At 32.6% G+C, this 13338-nt stretch overlaps 1 protein-coding gene across 1 annotated transcript in view; it reads left to right on the top strand.

The window, feature by feature from the left end:
• LOC126736433 (tubulin alpha-8 chain-like) overlaps positions 1-12900 on the top strand; it is a 45845-nt gene extending 32945 nt beyond the window's left edge. The window contains exons 5-8 of the mRNA XM_050440770.1: positions 2089-2263; positions 2479-2685; positions 11878-11987; positions 12471-12900. Coding sequence (XP_050296727.1) covers positions 2089-2263; positions 2479-2685; positions 11878-11987; positions 12471-12600 — 622 coding nt within the window. The 3' untranslated portion in view covers positions 12601-12900. The remainder of the gene's footprint in view (positions 1-2088; positions 2264-2478; positions 2686-11877; positions 11988-12470) is intronic.
• The last annotated feature ends 438 nt before the right edge of the window (positions 12901-13338 follow it).

The following is a 13338-nucleotide window of genomic DNA, read 5'->3' as shown; positions in this document are numbered from 1 at the left end:
GTAATTCTCTCATAATTTTTCAAACTTTGCATCATTTGCATCGACATTGCTTACACCAGCAAAACCAGAGTTGTCTGAGTAAGCGCCTTCCTCAAGTAATGAGTTACGAAGCCGCTCCTACACAAGTCCGCTTTCTTTCCTGTCGTATCGCATTCCCTATACTAGCTCTCTTTTTTTAGCTGAGCACCTTCAGTTAGGTTTATTTCAGTTCACTTGAAACTTTCCGTCAGTCTCATTCCTAATCGATAGAATAAGAATTTGCATTCTTTTAGTTCTAGAGTTAACAAAAAACTAATCCAAGTGAAATGGAAAATAAGTAACGTTTCAACTACTTATATAATTCGTGGGGCGTAATAGCAAGTTTGATTTAGTATCAAAAGACTTGGAATCTTGGATATTTTTAGGCTTCGAAATAAACCTATTTTTTACACGTGTTGCTGATCTAAGTTTTGCTTCATATAAAAAACTAAGTCATATGGCCTAGACCACAGATGTAAATAGCTCCGCACTATATACTGCGGAGCTATTTACTGTACTATATACTGCGGAGCTATTTACATCTGTGCCTAGACTCCCTAAACTTAATCACTATCTTAAATGCTTTTATCCCCCTTAATTTGATCCTAAATATAAAGTACAACCAGGAAAAAATGATCACTGCTTATTCTTCGGATATTTAGCCATGTGGTCATTAGTGCCAATGCAAAAGCTCGAGTCTGCGAGTCTCTAGGAACAGAATTATCCTCCGCCTTCTTCGTTACCCACAAACTTCATATATTGACAAAAGGATCTTGTGTTATTCTCAAAACATAAAGATCGGACCCCATTGGCAGCTTGAGTAAGATCTCCCTCCAACAAACAAATTCTATAGAGTTTGTACGTCAAATGAAAATGTACATGAAATGTACATCATATGAAACGTATTACACTTCATAAAGTGAAGTATTTTAGTGAAAGTGTTTAATTTTTAAGCTCTACCCTAAATAACTTACCTAGGCTAGCCTTGCTACTTATCACCTCAAAATTAGGTATACCAGATGGCCATTTAATGAACCGCTTAGATCTTGCACCTTGCAATAAATGTCAAGTACCCCTTAACATAAAATATATCCTTTTATTTATAGTCTCTAACTGTTAGGAGACTTTTATATTTCGATAGTTAGCTCGCCATACCCACGGTTTTAAATACCTCATACCATTTTGTATCACTCGACATTCCCCTAATTCGGCAGAAGTGCTCGTGATTTATGGCTTCGTACCCGGAAAGTGCTGAAAAATACGCGCCGTCAAAGGAACTGTTCCTGCGATAAGTTCGAGCCGCCTGTAATAAAAAGGAAGTAGGGCATGCAAAAAATAATGGTTGTAACGAGTCTGAATTTCGGTTTTCGCCTTTAAAACAGTCGTTGGAGTCATAGAGAAATGAATATTAAATTACATATTTTTAATTACTCTATGGTTGGAGTGTAGTCTTTGCGGGATGTTCGACCAGGTGGTTGCATATTAGACATGTACAGGGCTCCGCGCTCTTTTATAAAAATCCATAAAATATAAATAGTTGTATATAAAGTAAAGTGTAAAATCAGAGATTGCCGCGATTAACCAGTTGAAGTTTAGGAGAATAAATTAATTTCTCGTAACCAATTATACGACTTTCTTTTTCTGTCTACAAGTCTAACACCCGACGTAATCCCTAATCAAATAGAGTGTAATCTAACACTAACTGTCTTAAACTACACAGTAACATACCATGATTCATAATTCTGTAGTTTTTTTTCTGAAGGAACCTCATTTTTTACGAACATTGTATTGAATTGGATGCTGACAATCTTTTTTTTTGGATTTCTCTAAAAATATTCAGCCATAATCTAACTGACCGTATATCTTTTAGGGTTTCTGATATCACGTCCTCGAAAATTCGAATTTGAGATACTATGTTCTTTTTATAGATAGGTTTGTACTATTCTTCTTTTTTGGAACGGTTAAGAAGATTTGTGATCATTTATCATCCATATTAAAATAATCTAGGGATATCCGTTTTAAAATAAAATAATTTGAGTACACGCTATAAAATTTCAGTTTGTGTTTTAGATTTGATGGTTCCATGAACGTAGACCTTACGGAATTCCAAACAAATCTTGTTCCATTCCCCAGAATTCATTTTCCACTTGTCTCCTACGCGCCAATAATATCGGCTGAAAAGGCTTTTCATGAACAGTTTACAGTGGGAGAAATTACAAACGCTGCTTTTGAACCTGCGAATCAAGTAAGTACAATAAAAATAAAAATTAGTTTCGTAGCATAAAAATGGTGGATTTCTTCTATCCAGTCAAACATAATCAATTCAATAAATTAAACTCAAAGTCAAAAATTATAAGGTATATTAAATTTTCGACAGCCAGCTTTTAAATTTGAGTGATCAGATTCCACCATTTTGACATCCCTTAAAACACAAAAATAAGTTTTTTTTTTATTTTAAAGATGGTTAAATGTGATCCACGAAAAGGAAAATATATGGCATGTTGTTTACTGTATCGAGGAGATGTCGTACCAAAAGACGTAAATAGTGCTATTTCCGTAATAAAAAACAGAAAAAGTATTCAATTTGTCGACTGGTGTCCTACAGGATTTAAAGTGGGCATTAACTACCAACCCCCTACAGTTGTACCTGAAGGAGATTTAGCCCACGTAAGTTACTTAAAATTAAAAATAGTTTCTTTTTAATAGAAAGCAACGGAATCAAAATAGGAAATCGAAATTTTTACAGATAAGTTCTGTCCGCAATAATTTTCATTCATATTTACGGATTAAATCGATTTTAAACTTCTAAAATAGTGTTGGTCTAAGAAGGAGCACTTAGCATTTTATATATAATTTCTTTTTAAAATTTTTAATTTGTTTTAATGTTTCGTAATATTGTATTATTCTAAAAACAAATAAATCAACATGTTTTAAGTAATTTCTACCAACAATCAATCATTTATTTAAAAAACAGAAAAAAATTATTTAAAAAAGGAAAACTTCGAAAAACACTTACCAAAGTCGTAGTTCTCGCTCGTCAAATAAAAAAAAATACATATCATGGGAATAAAAACATAGATAAAAATAAAAGGCGGTTAACTAGAGGAGGGATTACAATTAAAATCTGAAAAATTGATAATAGATATGGTTTAATATTTTAAGAATAGAGTGTTGTTGCTTGATTGCGGTATTTAAGTAGGTAATTTATAAATTAGATTTGAATGTGCAGAACTTAGGTTTTCAGGATCACGTCTAAAATTGACAGTCTTATGTTTTTTAATATGTAGGATTTCACTTACGTTGCATTTAATTAAGAATTTTTGTTGGTCCCATATGTATGTTATAAAAATCGAAAGAATGATCCAGTTCCCTAACATGTTCAACTATTACTGTAGGATGAATAAAATTTTTCCTTGGAAGATCTCTTTTGTGTTCCGTAATACGTTCTTCGAGATATCTACCAGTTTGTCTGACATAACTTTTGTCACATTTGTTACAAGGAATTTTGTATACCCTAATTAAATTTATATTGTAAATTAAAACTTAATTATTTATCATCAAATCAATTAATCATGATCAGCAATAAACAAACACATCCTGAATTCTGAACTCTTTGCACATACAAGTTGTGTGTAGTGCCTGATAAGGTGACCAAACTATGAAGGTATATTCGAGCTTAGAACGAACCAGCGAGCCATAGACACCCTTTATAGTATCTAATGAAAAATTCTTACAGTGCCTGAGAACAAATCCAACCATTTTTGATGATTTAAATGTAATTTCGTTCAGATGTTCATTGAGAGATACATTTTCTTGAAAAATGACCCTCAAATATCTTACTTTGGTTACATATTTTAACTGTTTCCCATCAATAAGATAAGAAGTAGTATGTTCTCTGAGCCTCTTATAAAAGCTAATAAAACAGCACTTTGACACATTCAGACTAAGCTTACTATCTTTACACCAATCAGCAAGTCTATCTAAGTCTTCCTGCTAAAGTGATCCCAGTTATCGGCGAGAACCAAAGCAAACTGTTCTGAAAGTAATTAAAGATACTATTTTCAAATAAATTAAAGAAAATTGGAGAACAGTGTCCCCCTTGGGGTACCTCTAATGTAGCAGTAATTGCTTCAGACCACCAAGAACTTATTATCACCCTTTGCTGATGATAAGAAAACTAGCCATCCAACCGAGCGTAGCCGCACCAAAACCCAAATCAAACAACCTACTCAGAAAAACTTCATGATCAACTCGATCGAAGGCCTTTGAAAAATCTGTATAAATTGGACCAACCTGTTTAAAATCCTCCAAGGCACGGATTAGCCTATTCTGATATAACAACAAATTTGTGACTGTCGATCGATTAGAAAAAAAGCCATGCTGATGCATTTTGACTAAATTTCGGCATTTGCACCCACCTCAATTGATCACTTACCAAGCTATCAAAGAGTTTGGAAATAGAAGGCTGAATGCATATATAGTTTTTGACTTCAGTCCTTTTCCCATTCTTAAAAACAGATATTACAAAACTATTTTCCATCTGTCGGGAAATACAGAAGTTTTTTATGACGTATTGAACAAAATCTGAAGAGGCTTAACCTAGGTATATCTATTAGGCAAGCGGCAAACGTTATGAAAAATGTCCTGAACCAAAATTGATGCAAATTACTTGTTTTATATTTTATGTGGATTTACATTAATTCCAATATTCCCATTGCTGATCGTTACATAGACAGCTTCAAAGTAAGTTTTCAACAAATTAACAATGGATTTGCCATCATCTGCAGATTCTTCATTATAAGACAAGGAGTGAGGAAGATTCTGAGTAGATTTAAAGTCTCGAACATACTTCCAGAAATAATTAGGATTATTTTTAAACTCTAAATCAGCATTGAATATAAATTGGGACCAATAAACTTCTTTCTTTCTTTTACATTCGGATCTTATCTTATAAAACTCAAGATATTTTACATGTGACCCAAATCTAATGTATTTTGTATGCAACTTTCTCTTTTTGTAAGACAAGCAATTCAGAAGAAAACCAATTAGGTACGATAGTAGATCTTTTCATGAATAAATACCGATACTATAAAGAAAAACTTATCAAAAAATCTATAATAATGATCGATGTCGTTGCCTTTTTCTCTAATATACGTTATCTGCATTCATTTAACTTTGAATATTAACTTCTTTATAGCGTATCTTATCATATTTATTTTAAAAAAATGCTTCATATTTTATTAAAGACGGTATTTTGTATTTTGGGAAATAAGTGGACTGTATGATAAGGTATTTAAATATGCGGTAACTCGATATTGCATTGAATTAAAAGAAAAAAAACGAGAAACTCCACTCACCTGATATGGCTTCATACGGCCCTTTGCCGTATGAAGTACTGTGGAGTTTTTTTGGCATGCGCAAAAATAATGTTTTAAATATTTGTAACAATATCTATGTTTTACAATATATCAGTACTAATCGAAACGGATAATTTATTTTACGGGGTTAAATCAATATTAATCCTAAACAGAGGGGTAGTAGTATTGTTTTGTGCCTATCAAAATAAGTGACAAATTTTTATGATATTATAAAGTGTTTTTTGCCCTTTCTACACAAGCATTGCCCATCATTGCATGAGAGATGTTGCAAGCAAGCAAACTGCCCGTAGTTCCACGGGAATGCTAATTCTAACCTTTCAATGTTCTAAGTCTAAGGTAATAAGCATTATTGATAATATTGAGTGGTGTAACGTAAATGGCATAGAGCTAAATGTCTCAAAATGTAATTTGGATTATGTTTGGTACTGGAAGAAACCGTATTAATTTTCCCTATCAGATCAATAATATTCTTTCAAGTTTCCTGTCACAGATTCATGACCTTGATACTCAATTCTCATTTGTACCTCACATTAACTCAATAGTACCTAAATCACTTCAGATGCTTGGTTTTGTTAGAAGATGTTGTCATGATTTTCTCGACCTTCAAGCCATTAAGGCCCTTTATTGTGCTCTTGTCAGATTTTGTCCGTTCACGTGATACCGTTAACTCTCTATCTCTTTTATCTAACTTCGATCTTCGTACATTACTTAGGCAAACCAGGTCAACGTCATCCAAGTTCTCCCTTTCATCGAACTAGCTATAGACAAAACTTTTTTCTGACAAGATGTGCTAATCTCGCTAATCAGGAAGCCAATTTGGGCTTTTTTGTGAACCAACCAGTCTTTTGGAAATGGTTAAAAAGAATTATTTTAATTTATATTAAGTTAATTTTGTATTGTGCAATAAGCTCGTTGAAAGATCAATATGAAATGAAATGAAATAATCTTTTTTTTTTTATTTTAGCACTTGGCTACTTATATCTAATTAACAGAAAACAAAAAATCAATTTTGATTGCGTAAATAAACAAATAGTCCCCTATTAAACATATGCACACTTGGTGCATTCTTTACCTCCTCAGGCAACTTATTAAACATGCACAGTCCCTCGTAAAACAAAGTTTTTTGTAACGCGGATGTCGTTACCTGCCTAATGTTAAAGTTTTGCTTAGATCTAATGTTATAGTTATGGAATTGTACTCTTCTTTTTAAATAAACGTTGAGATACCCTGGCAATAAGTTATTTTCAATTTTATATACGATAGAAAGATATGCCTTTTTTATGTTTTGCTCAACATTTAACCAATTTAAAGAATTTAACATGTCTTTAGTCGGCACATATTTGCTACAATTCAATAATACACGCATTATTTCATTTTGCTGTATTTGTAATTTTTGTATCTCTTCTTTGTTGCAAGAAATCAATAATGAACTACAATACGTGAAGTGAGGTAAAATTATAGTTTTGTAAATAACATTTTTGACCATTTAGAAACAACATACGATATTCTATTAAAAAACCCTACTTTTTTTCCTATTTTCTTACATAAATAATTTACATGACTTGAAAAATTTAATTGCGGATCAAGGATTACACCTAAATATTTAATTTCAGTTACAAACTCTATAGGTGAACCATTTATGAACAAAGACAATCCTAAATCGAAAAAATATTTACATTTTGTTACTGATCCTACTACCATACATTTAGTCTTTAAAGAATTCAGTTTTAATCTATTTTTACATAACCAATCATACAACACATTAAGCTCACTATTTAATATATTTACAATTTCTAAATAATCTTTTCCAGAGACGGATATGAGGGTATCGTCTGCAAATAAATGTATAAAACATCTATTTAATATCCTATTCAGGTCATTTATATAAAGAATAAACAATAAGGGCCCCGAAACACTTCCCTGGGGTACACCCAGTACACTTTCCTTTTTTTGAGATGACTGAGACTTGAGAAACCTGTCCTTTAGATAATTATCAATCCAACTTAGAGCATAATCATCAATACCATAAAGCCTCATTTTCTTTAAAAGAATTCTACGATCAATGGTTTCGAACGCACGCTTAAGATCTACGAATACACCAAGAATTATTTCACCATTGTTCATTTTCTCTCTCCAATTTGTACATACATACTGGATTGCAGATTCGCAGGAATGTTGACTTCTGAATCCTGATTGTCCCTCAATCAACAAATGATTTTTCTCAAGATAATCCCTCAATTGATTACAAATTATAGTCTCTAAGATCTTATCTACAGTTGGTAAAAGATTTACAGGTCTAACCTCCGAAGGAACAGTTGGTTTATTCACTTTGGGGATTGGAATTACAACGCTAGTTTTTAGGTCATAAGGTACCTTCCCAGTGACTATTGAAGTGTTAATTAAATATAGTAGAGGATATCCAATCACGTCAAAGAGTTGTTTTACCAATTTAACATTTAAACAATCATCACTTGAGCCTTTGTTTTTTAAACCATATACAATTTCAACTGTGAAATATTAATTGTTTTAAATTGAGAGAGTTTTGATTTAATATTTAGGTCTGGCGCCTCCCAGTCTCTATCCTCTATACTTTCAGAAACTTCATTCAAAGAGTCCAAAAAAAAGTTGTTAAAGTTTTCTTCTAATAAGCCGTTGTAATTTTCAAAATTTAGCTCAGTAAACCGCTCACTGCCCTGCTTTTTTGTTCCGACTAAGTCCTTTAAAACTCTCCACATTTTTTTACTGTTCCCTTTGCAGTTGTCAATATTTTGTTCGTAGTACCGTTTTTTATTTTTTCTTATCACAGATACAACCTCATTTCTATATTTCTTAAAGTTTTCCCAATCTGCTTCCTGTTTTGTAATAGAGAATATTTTATAGGCCTTGTCTCTTTTTTCCTGTAACTGTTTTACATCTTAATTTATCCACGTTTTTTTAGGATTAATTTTCATTTTTGGTACAAGTTTATCTAAGGCTGTCTGAATGTTAGTGATAAAATCCGAATAAATAACATCTACATTTACAGAGGTGTAATTCCATGTTTTTCCTATTAGTTCCTCAGCTATATTAGCAATATTCTATAAATATAAAGAACTTAACAAAATAACTGATTATCAGGAAAGTCAAAATAAAATAATGTATCTGCCACACGCTTTCGGTCGTAGGTTATCATCAGGGCTATGACTATGTCAAAAGGACGACTAGTAAAATAAAAACAACGAAAAATGGTAGACCATCGTTACATAAATGGCTTTTGTGCACCAACTAAGTCGTACTTCGCCTACCATACATCTTGCCTATCCTTTTCGCCTAGCCCTGATGATGGCCTTCGGCCGGAAGCGCTGGGCACATATAGTACATTCATCTATGATTTTCTATGAATTTCTATGATTTTTTACACTATTTGGGGGTTGCTTACATTCCTTCATTCTCTGAAAAAGCTCGTGTCTCTGAGATATATGTTGTATTTCTTATTCTTTTACCCTCTCATCGAATTTAAAGGTGTAACAAAATTTTAGTTTTTTGCTGTGATTTTTTAAATTATTTATTATTTTAATTAAATATTTATTCAATTCTTTTATTTATCTAATATTTTTTAACTAAATATCTATATACAATTTTTAAAAGTGTATTGCATTATGGATCGATCCTTATTTATATATATTCTTTTAATGTCCTCTTTTACGAATATATTATTATATTAATATAATACGTATATATTAATCAGGAAATACACAAGATTTTGATGATAGGCACCCTGGTTGTAGTACATAAACGGTGTCTCTTGGATGGTCTCAGGATCAACCCCAAAAAAGCTGAGCTCCTACTATTCACGAGGAGACGGAACTTTGGCAAACCACCTGTTGGGTCTCTGGGTGGAGTGCACTTATAATATTCCAGGACAGTTCGATTTCTGGGAATGACATTAGAACCCAAACTCTCCTGGTACGATTACGCAGACATCAGAATTAAGAAGGCCATCTGCAGATGGTCTTTCGGCAACACCACGTCCTCTAAGATCCTTCACTGTATGGTTTATGGTTTTGTGGCCATATACAGAGAAAGCAAAGATCCGTGCTCAACTGGATAGAGTCAAGTTTTTAGCATGTCTCAGCATAACTCATAACGGGCTCTAACGACGGGCCCCCAACTAGAGCGCTAGAGACTCTATTGAGCCTTCCGTAACTGGACCTGGTGGTGTAATTCGAGGCAATAAGAACTGCGTATGGGCTACATGTCCTTGGTAAACCTAAGCTGATGAACTAGTCATGCAAAAATCTGGTCACAGGCCATACAGGAGTGCTCTCTCCTTCTGATGGGCAGTGACTGTATGGCACCTGATACTGTGCTTTACAAATGTTTTATAACCTACATTGCAGGCAAAGAGAATCCGGAATGAACAATAATAGACCTAGACTGGGATCTGCAAAATGGTCGGTGAAGCCTGAACCCTTAATCGGTATAGCTAAATATGTAGCAGCATCAATAAAGAATTAGCTGGAAAAGTGGTACCTCCTAAGATGAACGAAATCACCTGTCATGAGAGAGGCTAGCACAAGCACACATAGACCAGTCCTCTGCCTATCTTACGAGAATACTAGTGAAGGGCCTTTTAACCGGACACTGGCATTTAAGGCGCCATAACCACACCATCGGCATTGCGGACAACCTGGAATGCCGGTGGTGTTCGGAGGAGGACACAACTCAAATAGACCACGTTATCGGGGAGTGCCCAGCACTTACGCGCACTAGCTTCAAATTCTTGAGTAACATCTACAGTGTACCGAGCGACTTTAAGTCATTCAAACCAGAAAGCCTCATTGGTTTTTCCAAGGCTATTGGCGTCTGGAAATCCTCGGTGAAGCACGACGGCTCTATTAGGCGGCCTACGTGCATAACAGTTTCTAGCTGCCCACTGCGTTACAAATCTAAAAACCTACAAACCCACGTATATGAAAAATTTAAAAACACTGCGAATATAGTCATTATCAATTGAGGAGGTCAGAGCAGCCTAGTAAAATGGTCTCTACATTTTCAGACTTAAGCCCGCTCGATTTTTATGTTTATGAGAACACGTAAAACAGTTTATTCAAGACCAATATTTGGAAACTACTGTTTTTGCAATAAACGCACCTGAACGCATCAGTTTATAACACAGGAGATGTAAAGCTTTTAAATTGAACATGCTTAATGATGTTTCTAGGCTTCTAAAAATAGAAATAATTGATATTTTTCCTAAATAATGTCTTAATCTTAAATAATCTCTTCCCGAAATGCCATTTCCGGATATTGGAAAGTGATCAATTACTGTATGAAATGTGAAAATGATGTTTAAATTCAAACCGTTTAATTAATATATTTATTTTCGGTTCTTACAATATTTAAAATTTCATTGTGTAACTAATGAAATTGGTTTTTACGTATATTAGAACAGTTAAAAGACATACAGGTTGAGTCTTCAGGAACCGCATTAATCGTCTGTGGGAAAACTATAATAAAGAAAAATCTGAAAATTTGATAGTATACTAAGAAAATTTGATAGTAAGTCGATGAGAACAACTCAACTAATTTTTTTTTAAGATGGTGACACTTCCGGTTATACCGGAAGTAGGTGTCAACTTTGTTATATTAAATAGAACTCCCTATGAATTATTAAATTTTTGAATTGTCCCTACATCAGAATCTAAATACTTTTTGTATAATGTCCTCTAAGTCTTAACGTTTTAACATATGTAAGTTTTTTTAAAAATGACGTTTGCAGACCCTAAAATAGTGATCAATTTATACTATAGGGAAACCTTTATCATTATATTTTGGATTCCTTATAGAGTGGAACCAATTTTAATAGACTTTATATGAAATTTCGATAATTATTAATACAGGATTGTCAAAAAAAAATATAAATGAATTTGAATAAACTGTCTAAACTGACTTTTTCAAATACGAACCCTAATTTTTATAATCTAATCGTATTTAGCATTAAAAATAAGGTAATTTTGTATAATGATACCTATTCCGATATTTTGTTGTTTTTTAAATATTTGCAATTGAATATTTTTCTATCGTAAGAATACTATAACATATCAAGTGAGTTTTTAGCGCAATCTATCCCATGCTCTTCTCCGTACCTCTCTATCCTGATAATCTTCCTCTTTTAATTCTCTGCTGTCCATGTCCTTTTTTCTTTATCTTAAGCAGTCTTCTGATGATCTTCCGCGCTTTCGCCTGAATTGTGGTTGCCATTCTATCATTATATCTTTTTGGGTCATCGATCATTTTCCTTGCGTTTTAATGGTCCATACCATTTAAATCGCCGACTCTCCATTTCCCGATTTTCTCCGTTATAGGTGTTTCTGCTAGATAAGTAATGTCATATGGCATTACTTTATAACAATTCAAAACATTAATTTTTCGCTAAATTATAGATTTCCATAAATAATTAATTTTGATAGAAAAAGCGTTCAAAGTTTTACCTTTTTAGGTTGGTCGAGCTGTTTGTATGATGTCTAACACAACAGCAATCGCTGAAGCATGGTCTAAACTCAATTATAAATTTGACAAGATGTATGCAAAAAGGGCGTTTGTTCATTGGTAAATATTTTTGTCTTTTTACTTAATATTTAAGTTGTCTACAATTAGATGATGATGTTGATTACAAACAGAGATAACTAAAGTAATTTTCATAATACGTATGTACACATTTATAGATTGAAAATGTAGTAATAAAGTAAATAGTGTACGTATGATTGGGTTTGGGCTGCTACAAACCCGTGGGAAAAAAGCAGGTGATATCATTACCTCCCTGTACTGAAAGCCAACAAAACTGCCGATGCGAGTTTTAATAAAAATAAAAGTCTTTGAGAAAAATTTTCAATAAATAATTATAGAGGAGGAAAAGCGCTCAAGAACGCCTCTAATTTTCCCAACGCTTTAAAGCAAGCGCCCCAGCCCAATCGTACCTATACTATTTTTCACCTTGGCTGGGAAGAAAAGTTTAAATTTTATTCGTATAAAGTGACATGCTGCAATATGATTACTTTAGATTTATTGTGAGTCATATTCTTTATATTTAAGGTATGTTGGAGAAGGCATGGAAGAAGGTGAATTTACTGAAGCTCGAGAAGATTTGGCCGCTTTAGAAAAAGATTACCAAGAAGTGAATGAAGATACACCGGATTTTGAAGCAACAAGTGAAGTATTTTAATATTATTTATTTAGTCTTTATGTTATAGTTTTGTTATTTGCTTTTATGTTATTGTATTTCATTATATTATTATTTTATACTATCATTAAATAAATTTTAACATTAGTAAAAAATTTATACTTGGACTATCTGCAAAATTTTTTAAAATTATATATTTTTCTATATGTGCTAATCTATAAGATGTTAAATTTTGAAATTTTACAAACTAATATGAGTAAACTAGTATTGTTATTAATTATTATTAAGCTGCCTATACATATTTGTTAAAGTTTATTTTCCAATATTAAATCTTTTTAAATTTGAAATATACAGAGTATTTTATTATGGATGGGAAGGTTGTATATATCAACAACATTTAACCAAAATCATTCGGGAAAAAAATTGGTGAATTAAAGTTACCAGGTTCTCCTGGTAAATAGTTTTGCTGAAAATAGTTTTTAAATACCTAATTTTGCTGTTAGGAGACGCCAGGTCAAGAAAAATTAAGGTTTTCTGAAAAATATCTTCATAAATCACACAAGTTCTTGCATAAAAGATTGAAAGACCTTTTTCTTAAAAGCCTATCCGATAACAAAAATGAAATCCAAAACAATTTTCCAATATATTTTTTTATATATGTATAAGTTATATTACTTAAAATAATAAAATTGGAATTTGTAAAATTCGCGTCAAAACGCCACCATACGGGGTGTGACGTCATTTGTTAGTTTGGCGATATTTATGCTGTGGAAATCAAGC

This window comes from Anthonomus grandis, chromosome 5 (genome assembly GCF_022605725.1).
Source record: "Anthonomus grandis grandis chromosome 5, icAntGran1.3, whole genome shotgun sequence".
Classification (NCBI taxonomy): domain Eukaryota; kingdom Metazoa; phylum Arthropoda; class Insecta; order Coleoptera; family Curculionidae; genus Anthonomus; species Anthonomus grandis.
This window is presented reverse-complemented; position numbering and strand designations above follow the sequence as displayed.